Here is a 15,286-nt window from a genome sequence, read left to right on the forward strand (position 1 = left end):
CAAGTACATTTATAACATGGAGCTAGTAAGATTCCAAGCTTCCTGAGAAAACAATGGATTTTGCAGTGAGTCATCCCAAACCTTCTCATTTCTTATACAATGGCTGGTATTGCTGAGAGATGACAGCTGCTGTTGAAGCCATCACTAAAGTGTGTGAGTAATTAAAGACTGATCCTGGAGCCATTACTAAAGACATTGGAAAGAAAATGAATGGTGTTTTCACTGAAGACTCGAAATACCTCCTGCATCCATTATTTTAATACACCACATACCATATTCATGTCAGAGTCTTAGACAACATGGTATTGTGGAAAGGCCACAATTTTGGAGTCCCTCCTGGGCTCCATTCTGCCGCTACTACTTACTAGCTGGGTGACCATGGACAAATTTCTTAACCTCTCTGGACTATCATTTTCCCATATAGGAAACTATCAAAGTTTCAATCTGATAGCCATGATAGGATTCATAGTCCTGTTTGGAACTTTCTCCTTCCCACATCTATTTATGAATAATTTGTTATAATAGTTTATCACAAAAATTTAAATCACTGATTTTAACTATTTTGCCTTCATATAAAATATTATAACTGTTTACAAACAACTACTAGATCAGACCACATGTCACTATTGGAATTATTAATATTCCCAAAAAGTGTTGTTATGTAACATTGAAGGCCCCTCCAAAAAAAAAAAAAACCCTGTTTAAGTACTCAAAATCATCACCATTGATTTATCTCCCACCTTCGCATCTATTTTTAGCTACATAACCTACCAATTACTGCCAAATCAATCTAAGCGGCAATGCAAGTATGAAACTACTTTGTTATGGTTCCAGTATTTAGATGCCACCTAAAATGTTCACTATATGTTAGGATATCACTTTTTTAAAAAAATGGAATCTGACATTGCATCTGAAAGCAAAAATTTTTTGAGCCTAGGTTTCCATAAATATAACTATGAAAGTCCATTTGCCTAGAATATGCAGCCAGCTGGGGAGAAAAAATTTAAGCTTCAATGTGCCAAACACTTTCCATACATTGTCTCTATTCTTGGAAAAACCTGACCCACAGTGTATCTCATTACAGAGGAAGAATCTGAGGCTTAGAGAGCTCAGAGAATAACTCATGCAAGGATACAGAGAGAAGCCACAGCCATGCTCTTTGCCTCTGACTTAGTTATGTAACCAAAGCCTGTATGAGTGGAAGCAGGAGGCAAGAGGAATAAATAAGCTAAGTACAGTATTAACTTGTCATTAAGTTCCTCTGATAGAATTTACATGAAATAAAAATAGGATAAATCAATCATGAAGTTCTTTTCCTTTTCCCCAACAAATATTTTTGGAGGTGGCATCATGGAGTTTTACTTTGTTTGTAATCATGGCCAACATGACTAGAATTATCAAGATTCAAGGTTCTGGAAGTCAGTATTTCTCAGACAAGATCATCATGTGTGCCTCATATCAGATCTGACACACCTTTCCTGGAAGCTGTCTGCCTCCCTTAATGGCCTTTATCTTTTGACAGGCTACCATAAGCAGACAAGGAAACAGTAAGTGGGGTAAATTCAGAAGCTTTTTGGATTGGCCCTGGGGGGACTAGACAGGTGATTTTGACTTGTGACACTTTAGTAAATATGAGTTATTTAACTTTAGTAGATATTAGTACCCATTTACCTATAAACACCCCATCTGCACAGCCAGTAGGTCTGTCATAAGCCTCTGTGCATTAGAATGAAAGAAAATTTAAAGTCTAGCATTATCAACAGCACTTACTGACCATTCTCAGAGTAGTAAAGCAATATACACAATTATATAAGGCTATGGTAGTTCAAAATAAATAGACCCTTTGCCCTTGTTGCATTTGAGGAAAACCAGAAAGTCAGTTAAGAGCATGGACTATGGAACTAGACTGGCTGGATTCAAACCTCCCTTCCCCCACCAGCTCTGTGATCTTAGGTAAATTACATCTGTATTTCAGTTTCCTCATCTGTAGAATGCAAATAATAGCATCTAACTCACAGGCTTGTTGAGAGGGTGCAATGAAGCTTATACAACCTGCATGGCACATAATTAAGTACTATGAAGTATTATCTATTGGTTTTAAATACAAAGAACAAATTACATTCTTTGCCTGTAAGAAATGTGCATAAAATGACTATATATTGGGCATATTGGTATAACTTGCAGCAGTATATGTTTCTCAATCAACAGTCTTATTTCTTTTTTTTTTTTTTTAACTTTTTTTTTTTTTTTAATAAATTGTATTGTTATATTCCCCATACAATTGCAGCCCCCCATTCTGACCCCAATCCCTCCCCTCCCACCCCCGCCCCCCAAAAAGTGTCTCTGGTTCATAGTTTTTTGTTGATTTTGATTTTCACTTTCTTATAGTTATTCATTTTCCTGGTCCCTTATTTAAGTTTTCTAGATTCCTGCTATGAGTGAGACCATCCGGTATTTTTCTTTTTCTTTTTGGCTTATTTCGCTGAGCATGATCCCTTCCAGTGCCATCCATGTTGCTGCAAATTGCATGTGTTTATCTTTTTTGAATGCTGAGTAATATTCCATGGTATATATGTACCACATCTTCTTGATCCAGTCATCTATTTTTGGGCATTTGGGTTGTTTCCAAAGCTTAGCTATTGTAAACAGTGCTGCTATAAACATAGGGGTGCAGGTGTTCTTTGGAATTGATGTTTCTGTGTCCTTTGGGTAAATACCTAGGAGTGGAATTGCTGGATCATATGGAAGCTCTATGTTTAGTAGGTCCAGAAATCTCCATACAGCTTTCCACAGTGGTTGGACCAGTTTGCACTCCCACCAACAGTGCAGAAGAGTTCCTTTTTCTCCACACCCTCGCCAACATATGTTGTTGCTAGTTTTTTTAATATGTGCCATTCTCACTGGTGTAAGATGGTATCTCATGGTAGTTTTGATTTGCATTTCCCTGATGACAAGTGATGTTGAACATTTTTTCATATGCCTGTTGGCCATTTGCATTTCCTCTTCAGAGAAGTTTCTTTTAAGCTCTTCTGCCCATTTTTTGACTGGATTATTTTCTTTGTTGTTGTTGAGTCTCATCAGCTCTTTGCAGATTTTTGTGATCAGTCCTTTATCATTAGTGTTGGGTGCAAAAATGTTCTCCCAGTTGGTGGGGTTTCTCTTTGTTTTTGTTATTGTCTCTTTTGCTGTGCAAAAGCTCTTTAATTTGATGTAGTCCCAGCTGTTTATCTTTGCCTTCACTATCACTGCTTTGGGTGATGTGTCTGTAAAGATGTCTTTGATGTGCAAATCACGTAGTGTTTCGCCTATATTTCCTTCTATATATTTTATGGTTTCAGGTCTTATGTCTAGTTCTTTAATCCATTTTGAGTTGATTTTTGTGTATGGTGTGAGGTGGTGGTCAAGCTTCATTCTTTTGCATGTAGCGACCCAGTTTTCCCAGCACTATTTATTGAACAAACTTTCTTTGCTCCAATGCATATTCTTTGCTCCTTTGTCAAAGATTAGTTGACCATAAATCTGTGGGTTTATTTCTGGATTTTCTATTCGATTCCATTGGTCTGTATGTCTGTTCTTGTTCCAATACCATGCAGTTTTGATGATTATGGCTTTGTAGTATAGTTTGAAGTCTGGGAGTCTGATGCCTCCATTCCCTTCTTTTTTTTTCAGGAGAGCTTTGGCTATTCGGGGTTTTTGGTGATTCCATATGAATTTCATCAATAATTGTTCTATTTCTTTGAAGAATGACATTGAAATTTTGATTGGAATAGCATTGAATCTGTATATTGCTTTTGGTAGGATGGCCATTTTAATAATGTTTATTCTTCCAATCCATGAGCAGGGGACGTCTCTCCATTTCTTTGTGTCTTCTTCTATTTCTTTTAACAGTGTTTTATAGTTTTCTTTGTATAGGTCCTTTACCTCTTTTGTTAGATTTATTCCCAAATATTTGATTTTTTTTGTTTCAATAACAAAAGGGATGGTCTTTTTGATTTCTTCTTCTTCAGATTTATTGTTTGTGTATAGGAAGGCTACTGACTTTTGCGTGTTGATTTTGTATCCTGCCACTTTACTGAACTGATTGATGAGTTGAATTAGCTTTTCTGTGGAGTTTTTGGGGTTCTCTATGTATAATATCATATCGTCTGCAAATAGTGATAGTTTGACTTCTTCTTTTCCTATTTGGATTCCTTGGATGTCTTTCTCTTGTCTTATTGCCCTGGCTAGGACTTCCAGTATTATATTGAAAAGCAATGGTGAGAGTGGACATCCTTGTCTTGTTCCAGATCTTAATGGAATTGCTTTCAGCTTTTCACCATTGAGAATGATACTGGCTCAACAGTCTTATTTCGAGCACAGGAGGAATTTAGTCACACCTAAAGCTCTCCAGCTTGACAAAGGAAATGGACTATCTTGTTTCTCTCTGAAAGGGACTCATTTGGGTAGAGACTGTAAGTGGCAAAGAGCAAATTCCAAGAAGAAAGTGACCAGTTTTTGTTCTATAAAAGTTTCTTACGTCTGCAGAGCATCTGCCATAGGGAATTCTGCTGGACAGCAGGATGGCTAAGAGATGGTCAGGAAAGAAAAGAGACTGACTACCTTTCTGATGTCTAATCCAAGGACTGAGACTCACTGGAGGACTTTGGTGACAAGAATACGGCACAATGAGGGAATCATTCTGGCTGCTGTAAATGAAACAGATTTCAAGGTGATGAAGAAGGAGGTAGATATCATAACAAAGCCCCAAATCCATTAGCTAAAGCATTTTAATAGTATATGTAGAAAGAGGGAATGGCAGTTACTAGCTATTTTATTAGAGGAAGAAAATGACAGTCTTAGAAACAGCCTGATGAGAAAAAAAAAACAAAACCTTAAGATGGAAGGCTTAAGATCAAGGTTAAAAAAAAAAAATACAACCATTAAAAGGGGAAATTATTGGGAGAAATCAATGTTTTTGGTGAAAGGAATCAGTGCTCTTTGGGAAAAGGCTGATTTCAGGTCTGGAACAGGTAATGGAAGTGACAAATTTAGACTATCTTGTGCAAGAAATCAACAAAGCTATCAGAGACTACTGTGGCCTTGTAAAAGTATATAGGAACCAAGGAGAAATTAAGCATCAAATAGAATACTGACTACAATGGTTTGGAACAAAGGTATTCAGATCCACAAGTTCTTAATATATTTTAAAAAAGAGAGAAACTCATTGAGTATATGAGATATTGTTAGTGCACCAAAGCACTACCCAGAAAACTGATGAAAGAGAAAAAAGTAAGCATTTTCCTTGTCTTTCCCGTACAATCTGAAATTTAGGAGACCTAGTAGTTTGTGAGGGTAAGTTCTTTATTGACAGAATTCCAAGTAATAAATGCAAAAGGAATGATATATTTAAATCACCATTTAAATCATATTTAAATCTAATTTAGATCTAGGCTTCAACCATCATGATACTCAAATCATTAGGGAAAAGGTAGAAAGGTAAGCTGACTCTACCTTGAACCTACTAATCAATCTTAATATCTCAAAAGAGAGCTATCCAGACACCATGTGTCTTGGGGAATGTGATGCAATAGATTCCACACACCACCACCTATAAAAGATGCTTGCCTTCCATCCTCAATCTAAACAAGTCTCTACTTCTAACTACCAGATTACAGAAACATGTAGAACAGAGAACAAGTTAAATGACACCAGAAGTAGCCATCCCAGAAAGGGGAACATTTGTACTGAACAAATGAGCTACTCTGTCATCAAATCAATGGCATGGGGAAAAAAAGGGAGAGACGACTATTATAAAATAGATTTAAAACAATCAAATGCAAAACATGGCCCTTGTTTGGTTTCTGATTCCAACAAATCATTAGTAGAAAGACATCTTTGAGAAAATTTGAATATGGGAATTATATTAAGTAATTATTGTTAATATTTTTAGGTGTGGAAAAGGCATGGAAGTTGTTTTGTTTTGTTTTTAAGGGAAAAGTCCTCAACAAAGACATAAAAAGAAACATTCAGGACTGAGATGACTATTTAGGATTTTGCTTTGATATATACCGGCCCCAACAAAGACAGCAGGAAAGGGCAAATAAATGAAACAAGACTGACAAAATGTTAATAACTGTTGAAAGGTAGGTATTTATTATACAATTCTCATAATCTCCACAACACTAAGCTTTAAAAATGATTACATTTGGTGGAAATTCAAGCTGTGACTTATCTTACCACTCGTTTTAGGAAGTAACTTTCACAAAGCAAAATTTAACCATTTCTTTCCTGGTGTAAAAGTTTAGATCAGGGGCCTTCCCTGGTGGCGCAGTGGTTGAGCGCTGGGTTGTGAGGCTGCGCAGCCTCTGCAGCGCCAGTTCAATCCCCGGCCACTGGTGAGGGTCCCACAAAAAAAAAAAAAAAAAAAAAAAAAGTTTAGATCAGTTTGCATTTTGAATTCTATACGATCAGAAGTGATTGAACCAAAAAACTCTTCTGCAGTATTAACCAAATGTCAGCTTAATTTTTCGCAGTAAGACAGAACCTACAGGGCACCAAAGTTGAGCAACACAACCCACAAAGGCACTTACTTGATGACTGCTGGTGTCAGAATGTCCAACCAGATTGATGGAATCCAAAGGCAGTGTGGACAAGAGCCACAAGCATCCTCAAATCAGATCTTGGTCAACACAGAAATGGCAGACTTTCTTACCAACTTATGTAAGGCACAGAGCTACTTCTCTACCAGTGGTAATCAATTTGTGTTAACTTGTCCCTCACTCAGCTATAAGCTGGAGGTATAGCTGTGAGATACAAAACCACAGGTCCACAAAAGAATCTAAGCCACCATTGTTTGCATTAGCATCAGTACCCTAAATCCAAAGGGCTAACCAGATGACCCAACAAGTCACCAACTGGTTTGGTACATATTTTATCTATTTTTCTCTTTCTTTCAAATGGCTTTTGTTTCGGGCTGACTGCTTGTGCTCCCCACTCCACCCCACCCCCCAATCATATGTGGAAGCCCTAACTTCCAGTGTAATGGTATAAGGAGACAGGGTCTATGGGAAGTGCTGGGGGTTAGACTAGGTCATAGGGTGGGGTTTCCATGAAGGAATTAGTGGCCTTAGAAGAAAAGAAAGAGAAATCTCTTCCTTCATGCAGAGACCTCCATGTGAGGTCACAGAGATAAGGCAGATATCTATAAGCCAGGAAGAGAAGCCTCATCAGAAACCAAATCTGCTGGCATCTTGATCTTGGGCTTCCAAGTCTCCAGAACTACGAGGAAATACATTTCTCTTATTTGTGCCACCCAGTCTACAGCATTTTGTTCTGGCAGCCTGAGCAGACTAATATAGGTACATATTTCATCTGTTTTCCTCTTTCCTTCAAACTCCTTAGTATCCCTTTTATGAATGAAGGTTGCCAGATCACAGAGGAGGATCCAAAGTCAAAGGGCGGGAGAAAGGATATTTGGAAATTATGGGTTTCCAACACTGGAAAATGTGACTATATTCCTTCAAGAAAATACTAGCCATGCACCTGTGAAATGTGTTTGGAATGTCCCAAAGAGAAGGAATTCATTATTAAGCAAAGAAAGGCTAATAAAGGATACATCATTTTTAAGTAATCACATTCAAAAGAACTGGGAAAAGTAAATATGTATATTGGAAAGGTACACAGTATCATACAGGCAGCGAGAAAACACAAGCTTCCATGCAGATGAACAGTACAGGTCTATTTATACAGAAACCTTCAGCAATCTCCTCACAGATTGCCTGACTGCCCTCATGTCTTCAATATTCTGTGCCATGAAAAAGTAACTGTCAAGGATAATAGGAACACGATTTGACCTACTTTTCCCGAGATTTCTGCAAATCTCTAACGCTGGTTCTTGCATTTATTTAGCTATCACATCTTCGGGACACATGCGCTAGCTTTCTTTGCAGATAATCCTGTATGCCAAATGTTAAGGTCACTTGTGGGCAATTCCTAAACTCCCCTGGTCATGGGCTTTAAAACATCCTAATCCCGCTAATCCTCACCCTGCTAATCCCCAGAACATTCTTCCAAGATAGATCATGTACAATCATTCCTTCCCCGGAAGGAAAATGCCTAGCAAAGGAGGACCACAGCCTAGAGAGGCTGAAGATACATTAGTTCACAACCTTCCCTACAAATGAAGCCACATCAAAACGAGTGTTTCAGCCTAACTCTCAAGTTTCCACAAACCTGTGTTTGCAAGAGCTCAAAGTCCCCCAGTAAGGTCTTCATTTAAAGGCAGACAACCAAGACCAATATTTTGAGTTATGGCCCAAAACAAAACCAACAAACACCTACACTACTGCACCTTCTCAGGAAAGCCTACTTAACAATTCTTTTTTCAAATTGAGCACAACCCATTCAAAGGTGCCCCAGAGCCCCGGTGAGCAGGGAAACCTGAGTAAAACAGCCCCGTGGCCTGCGGCCTGCTGAGTGCTTGTGAAAGATCCCAGAAGACAATTGGCAGACTGTTCTGTTTCTCCTGACATACAAAACATGCCTGACCTGATCAGGTCATTGGATGCACTTAGAACTCAATGAGGGACACTCCTTCACCGGGAAATCATATCAGAACACATCATCAGGAAGTCAATATTTAAGAGTCTTGGGGGCGTGCACCCTCCTGCTCAAGGAAGCGTCAGCGAATACTAAGAGCTGGAGACTCCGGAACGCAGGGGCCAGAAGCTCGCCCAGGAACTTCCAACTCCTGGGTCTCCCCCTCCGCGGTGGCTGCGGCCAGAGCCAGCCGCAAAGCCCAGAGCTTGCAATCCAGCATCCAAAACAAGCGTCCTCGTCTCCTGCCTCCTGCACACTGGGATCCCCCTCGAGGGGCCGGAGGCTCACAGTCGGGACAGGGCCGGCTGACTGTTAGGCACCCGACACCTGCAGCTTCCCCTCTGGGGAGAGGCAAACGGCCATTCTTCCGGCGAAGCCCACGGTCCGGCGGCCGGAACCCAGGTGTCCTGGGGCTAAGTCAAGTGCATCTGGGTGGAGGGGAAACCGTCGCCCACCTTGGGGCAGCCCAAGACCCCGCCGTCTCGGGTCCCTCTTCTGCCCAGTCCGGCACAAGTGCGCCCCTTCCGCCACCTCCCCAACTTCCAGACGACCCCCTCGGCGGCCCGGGAGCACGGGCACGATCTCCACGTGCGCGCCGCCCATGCTCACTCGGGCCGGGCGGGGACCCCCGCCACTCACCCGGCCCCCGGCGGCGCTCCGCTTCCTCCGCAGGGTGAGCCCGCTCCGCAGCAGCGCGGGCAGGTCCCTCAGCCGCGGCCGCAGCGGCGCGGGCGGCTGTTCGCGGTCCGGCTCGCGGGCGCTGGGGCTGCGGCGCAGGGCGCCGTCCGCCGCCGCCACGGCCGCCACCGAGGCCAGGGCCGGGCTCTCGCACGGCGGCTGCATCTTCACGGAGTCCACGGCCATCCTCATGCCCTGACGGCGGCGCGGCGCCGGCGGCTCCTCTCACCGCGCTCGCCTCCGCGCGCCGTCCGCGCCTTCGCCAGGCAGCGAGAGGGCGCGACTGCGGCTCGGGCGCGGGGCGCGCTGCCAGCTGCTGCCCATTGGCGCGCGCCACGGCCCCCGCCAGGCTCTGCCCCGCGCGCCTCCCCCTCCCCGCCCAGGTGCGCCGGCCCCGCCCCGCCGCCCCGCCCTCTCCAGCGGCTCACCTCCCCCGGCGGCCTGGCACCCCTCCGCGGGTCCCGACCCGAGGAGGGGAAGGTAGGCACCTTGGGCGCCGCCTTATCCACAGGTGCGGGACACCCAGAATCCTCCACCAAGCCCGCTCTCCCCACCCCCCACATTCCCTGTAGGCTGATAAAGTCCCATTCCTCTCCCCTTTCCTAACAGCCTGCAAAGTCTGGACCACTCCCGCCCTCTCCTCCCCTCCTCCCCTCCTCCCCTGCCCCTTCCCGAGCCTTTGCTCCGCCTAGCCCCAAATCTTAATCTCTAGGCCTAGAAACGGTTTTTGCCAAAGAATTTCAAAATAGAGTCTGCATTCTGCTACAAGTCAAACAACATTGAGGCAGAATTGTCCCCACACTGTCCCCTTTTTGCTACACTCGTCATTAAAGGGGAAGGGGAGAAAACTTTCGTTGTTTCTGATAGGTGTTTAGCAAAATAGGTGCAAGTCTGGTGATCTGAAGGTAGAATCTCTGTTAGCATGTTGGAACCTGACCTTCCATGAAAGCCTGATGCATGTGATGAATGTGCTTGGTAAACTGTGAAGGCCGTGGTGTGAATCATTGTTTACATCATTCCAGGAGCTCGGAGTAGTGAAGTATTGAGAGTGAAACTATTCCAGCAGGGCCTTAAAATCCAGGTGGCTGTGAATCTTCACATCCCAGCTTAATCTTTCCTCAGCTCGGGCCAGGTAGGTTTCTACTCCTTATCAGTAGAACTCTGGAGTCTCCTTTGACTAAGAGTTGTAAGAAATGAGTAAATTTATTCATGTTTGAAAAATTTGACGAATAAGAATTTTTTTTTTAAATAATAAATTTTATTTTTATATTCCCCATACAACTGCACATGCCCCATTCTGACCCCAATCCCTCCCCTCCCGGCCCCCACCCCCCAAAAAGTGTCTCTGGTTCATAGTTTTTTGTTGATTTTGATTTTCACTTTCTTATAGTTATTCATTTTCCTGATCCCTTATTTAAGTTTTCTAGATTCCTGCTATGAGTGAGACCATCCGGTATTTTTCTTTTTCTTTCTGGCTTATTTCGCTGAGCATGATCCCTTCCAGCGCCATCCACGTTGCTGCAAATTGCATGTGCTTATCTTTTTTGAATGCTGAGTAATATTCTATGGTATATATGTACCACATCTTCTTGATCCAGTCATCTATTTTTGGGCATTTGGGCTGTTTCCAAAGCTTAGCTATTGTAAATAGTGCTGCTATAAACATAGGGGTGCAGGTGTTCTTTGGAATTGATGTTTCTGTGTCCTTTGGGTAAATACCTAGGAGTGGAATTGCTGGATCATATGGAAGCTCTATGTTTAGTAGGTCCAGAAATCTCCACACAGCTCTCCATAGTGGTTGGACCAGTTTGCATTCCCACCAACAGTGCAGGAGAGTTCCTTTTTCTCCACAACCTTGACGAATAAGAATTTAAAAGGTCAAGGTCTTGAACTGGTTTCCCTTTGTACCCTCAGCCCTGGTAGATGCTTGGCAAATATATATATGAAAATGTGCCTGTGCAAGGAAACTGCAAGAATGACCTGTGACCCCTGCCCTCAAAGAACTTAATGATAGGGCACCAAATCAATGCACAGAAAAACAAAGATATTGCCTTCTACTGTTGGTAACTACCAAATAAGCATTGAGAGTGAGCTTTCTGGGCCATAGGGCCTGGGATGGGCAAAAAAAAGTCAGTGAAAGACATTTGAGCATTAAGTGCCAAGGACCCAACCATGCAAGAGGGAGGCTGTGAGTCTTCAATGAGGAGTAAAAACATGAGGAAACACCAAGGTGCTATCACACAGAATCTACCGGGCACTGAGACTGTTACACGGAGCAGGAGAGAGAGATAGCAAAACGCACAGGTAGGAGAAAGGCCTCACATTCTGTTACCTGCAGCTGTGTGCACTGACTAGAAAGGACTTTGCAATTAACTCTGTAGCTCATTACAGTTTCCAAATACCTATCAAATATATTCATTCAAGGCCCAAACCCCACTTATATGTACCTAAGAGGCTGTGCCTGATAATGATGCTGAAATACTTCCACTCCAGTTGGTAGTCATTGCCTTAAATCCCTAAATGCCACCCCATACTGCAAACCTCCTCCTGAAACACCAACTAAAGGTCCAGAAGTCCTTCAGTTCTGGTCCAGTAGAGTCCAAACAGGACATGTTTGGTCAACATTCACTCTGATTAATGGGTACGTTTGCTATACCAATTGAATGATACCATGTGCTACTCTTCTCTAAAACAGAACACACACATTTTGTTTCCTAGTCACACCCTTTAACACAGCTTATCAATGCAAAGCCAAGGAGTTTGGACTTAATTCCACAGACTCTGTGACATTCATCAAAGATCTAAAAAACTCAGTATCCAAAAGGGCCTTCAGAAAGTTGACTTGGATGAAGGGAACAAATTACCATTACCTTTCAGTTATGGTATTAAATTACAATTACCATTCAGTTATGGTATTAGACAGACAATAAAGAATAATAGGAATGTGTAAACAGAAGTGCCATACCACTTTTGAGCTCAAATCAAGCAATGTCCCACTCCATGTCCACTTGCTATACCTTCTACCTATAAACTCTTCCTCTACAATGCTGGACAATAGATTTTTTGCAATGGAGGAAATGTTCTATGTCTGTTTTGTAGCCCCCACTTCTTTCAAGTGCTGCTGAGCACTTGATATATGGCTAGTGTGTCTGAAAAATTGAACTTTAAATTTTATTTAAGTTTAAATAATATAAATATAGAATAGAAAACTACTTATAGATATGGGCTACTCTTTTGAAAAGCAAAGTTCTAGAAGCCCATCTCCCTTCCTCTATTCTTTCAATTTTTTCATTGGTATGTCTCCATTTCAGAGGGGCTTCCATGACCACGTGATTTAAAATTATGGCCCTTCCTATCCTCTTCCTATCCCCTTTCTGACCTTCCACAGAGCTTATTGCCATCCAATATTCTATATATTTTTTTATTTATCCATTTTTCTTTAGAGTGTAGCTAGAAGTGTAAGCTTATCAGGGCCTGGAATTAATTTCCTTTTGTTTGCTATCTCGACCCTATCCATTGAATAATTGAACTGTTCTATACATGAGAACCCAGTTTTTCAAAAGGAGCTTAGTCTGGAATTTTTACATGAAATCTTATTTTGCAATGTTGAAAATTTAAAAGAAAATGTAAATCCTATATATGCCAACACCAACAAAGGCCAAACAAAACCACTAGGATGCCAGAGCTGATTTTACTTACAAGAGTGGCATTATCAACGCTGAAGTTTATAGACTTACCTGTGGTTAAGAAAACACCAATTTTATTAGCTATTTGCAGTGAGGGGAAATTGAAGACCAGGCAGATGACTCTGGCATTTAACTGTCAGCAAAGAGATGAGGATCTGAATTAGTAAGGTCAGTGGATATAGGGGGAGATTAGATGTCAGATATTAACAAAAGAAAACTCAGACCTTAAACTCTTGTTAGGAGGAGTAGACAAGTACCACAGGTGGTGGTATGACCCACACAATATCTCCTGTCCCCTGGGATCTTCTGCAATATGATCTTGCCACTCCCCCATGAAGAGATGGGGTTTCTTTTTCCATGCCTTTGAAGCTGTGCAATTCCTTTGACTACTTTGTCCAATAGGAGAAGTTGTGTAAGTAGCACTTCATACTTTAGTGTGCTTAGCAGCTTCCACTTCTAGTCCTCTTGGAAGGCTCCCACTTGGGATTTTCCCACTCAGATCCCAACTTTCTTGTGATGAGATGCCCAAACCACCTGGAGAGTGCACACAGAGATACGCTCCTGGCCAACAACCAGCCTCAGTTGCCAGCATTTGGAAGTCACTTTGGCCACCCAGTTCAGCTGAGCCTTCATACAAATCCTGCTAGCCAACATCTGTCCACTGTTTTGGTGAGAAGCCTAAGTAATGACCACCCAGCTGAGTCCATTCAACCTGAAGAACCACAAGAGATAATAAATTGCTTTAAACTACTACATTTTGAGGTGTTTGTTATACAACAATAAATGACCAAAACATGTTTCAAAAATGTGTGAAGAACATACTCCCTGGTCAATAAAAAGGAAGAAGATTTCATATTTGCATGTGTATGAAAAAATTTGAACTTTCTTACAAGTGGTCAGAATTAGTTACATTGGAAAAGGAAAGACGGAGATAATTTCATTTATAACTTTGTGTATATACACATATATATTTAAAATGTGAATATATTATCTAATCAAAACATTAAATTTGAAAATAACTCCACATTTAGAGCAGTTAGAGAGGTAGGGGGAACTGGGTTTAAGGGTTTTAGTTTTGCATGACAGTTAAACCAATTAAACTGGAAGGCACCCAAGTGGAAATCCTACCAGCAAGAGCAGGGGTTGAGCTGGATGGAGCTCAAGAGAAAGGGTTAGAAATATAGGTACACCAGTGTCCAAAAATATGATACCAAAAGGTGGAACTAGACTAGGGGTGCTCGGGAATAGAGCAAGAGCAGAGCCAATCAAACCTACACTAGGCTGAAACCTTGGAGAACATGCAGTAGTTGAGTTTCCTTTCCTGGTTACATGGAATTTGGTGTAGTGATTCTCCTGGATTTTCATCCTTTAATTTTTGTGGCCCTGTAGGATTACCAAGAATACCAAAGAAAGCATCTGTTAGCTGGGCTTTCCCCTGAGATTTTCCATCTCCTGTGTACCTGCTTGTTTCCTGATAAGTGTAAAACATCCCTGTCATGCTAATCAGTCTCTTAACTCCACAACTGCTAGACTTTGATGAGTTGTCCCCATAGCCCATCCCTCCCCAGCATCTCTTATTTTTAGCAATGCAACATTTTGCATTGCTTTACTAGCCAGTACTCAAAAACAGAAAACCTAAATACAATATTGTCTCCTTATGTAAGCCTGCCAACACTTCACTAGCTCATGATCAAAATGGGCTGAATATGACCTTCCAAGCACTAATGTTGAACAGCTGGAGATTAGAAGGCAGATCTTACCCAAGAAACCCAGTTCTGCCCAATTACCTCTTGAGAATGCCATACATAAGCATTTGTATACTTGATACTAGCATTATTTTTACATTTTTTTATGGATGAATGTGCAATTAAGAGAAACATAATAAAATGAAACAAACCTAAAAATGTTTTCCTTACTCATTTTGTTTTAGTTTTCAAGGGTCATAAATAGAACTATCTGCCATCAGCCTCTTCATGACAAACCTATGTGATATTGTGATGTTACTTCTGTCATACAATATGAGTCATGCAAATATTCCCCTCAGGGTTGATAAATTTCCCTTACATTATTTGCATTGGTTGCTCGAGCCAAAGATAGAGATGGGTGTCATTCCCTGTAAATTCATCTTCTATTAATTACACCCATAATCTTGAAACAAAATCAATCTATTCATGCCTTTCTTATATGCTATTTACTGTTATCATCGCAGAATTTTTTTTTTAAACAGGTGTGCAAGTTTACTGGGCCTTTACCAGGATATTTTGAATACTTTTGCAAAAAAAAAAAACCCACAAAAATAACCCAACAACTTCATGGTAAAATGCCCAAGAAGAGAGAGGAAGAGG

At 41.5% G+C, this 15,286-nt stretch overlaps 1 protein-coding gene across 2 annotated transcripts in view; it reads right to left on the minus strand.

The window, feature by feature from the left end:
* Positions 1 to 15,286, minus strand: part of RAPGEF5 (Rap guanine nucleotide exchange factor 5) — a 238,926-nt gene that overhangs the window by 211,806 nt on the left and 11,834 nt on the right. Inside the window, exon 1 of one of the 2 annotated variants that reach the window (XM_037508969.2) lies at positions 9,217 to 9,447. The exons of the other annotated variant lie outside the window; for it this stretch is intronic. Coding sequence (XP_037364866.1) covers positions 9,217 to 9,447 — 231 coding nt within the window. Of the gene's footprint in view, positions 1 to 9,216; positions 9,448 to 15,286 lie in introns of those variants that run through there. 2 annotated transcript variants of the gene reach the window in all.

Source organism: Talpa occidentalis, unplaced genomic scaffold (genome assembly GCF_014898055.3).
Source record: "Talpa occidentalis isolate TD23 unplaced genomic scaffold, MPIMG_talOcc4v2.1, whole genome shotgun sequence".
Taxonomy (NCBI): domain Eukaryota; kingdom Metazoa; phylum Chordata; class Mammalia; order Eulipotyphla; family Talpidae; genus Talpa; species Talpa occidentalis.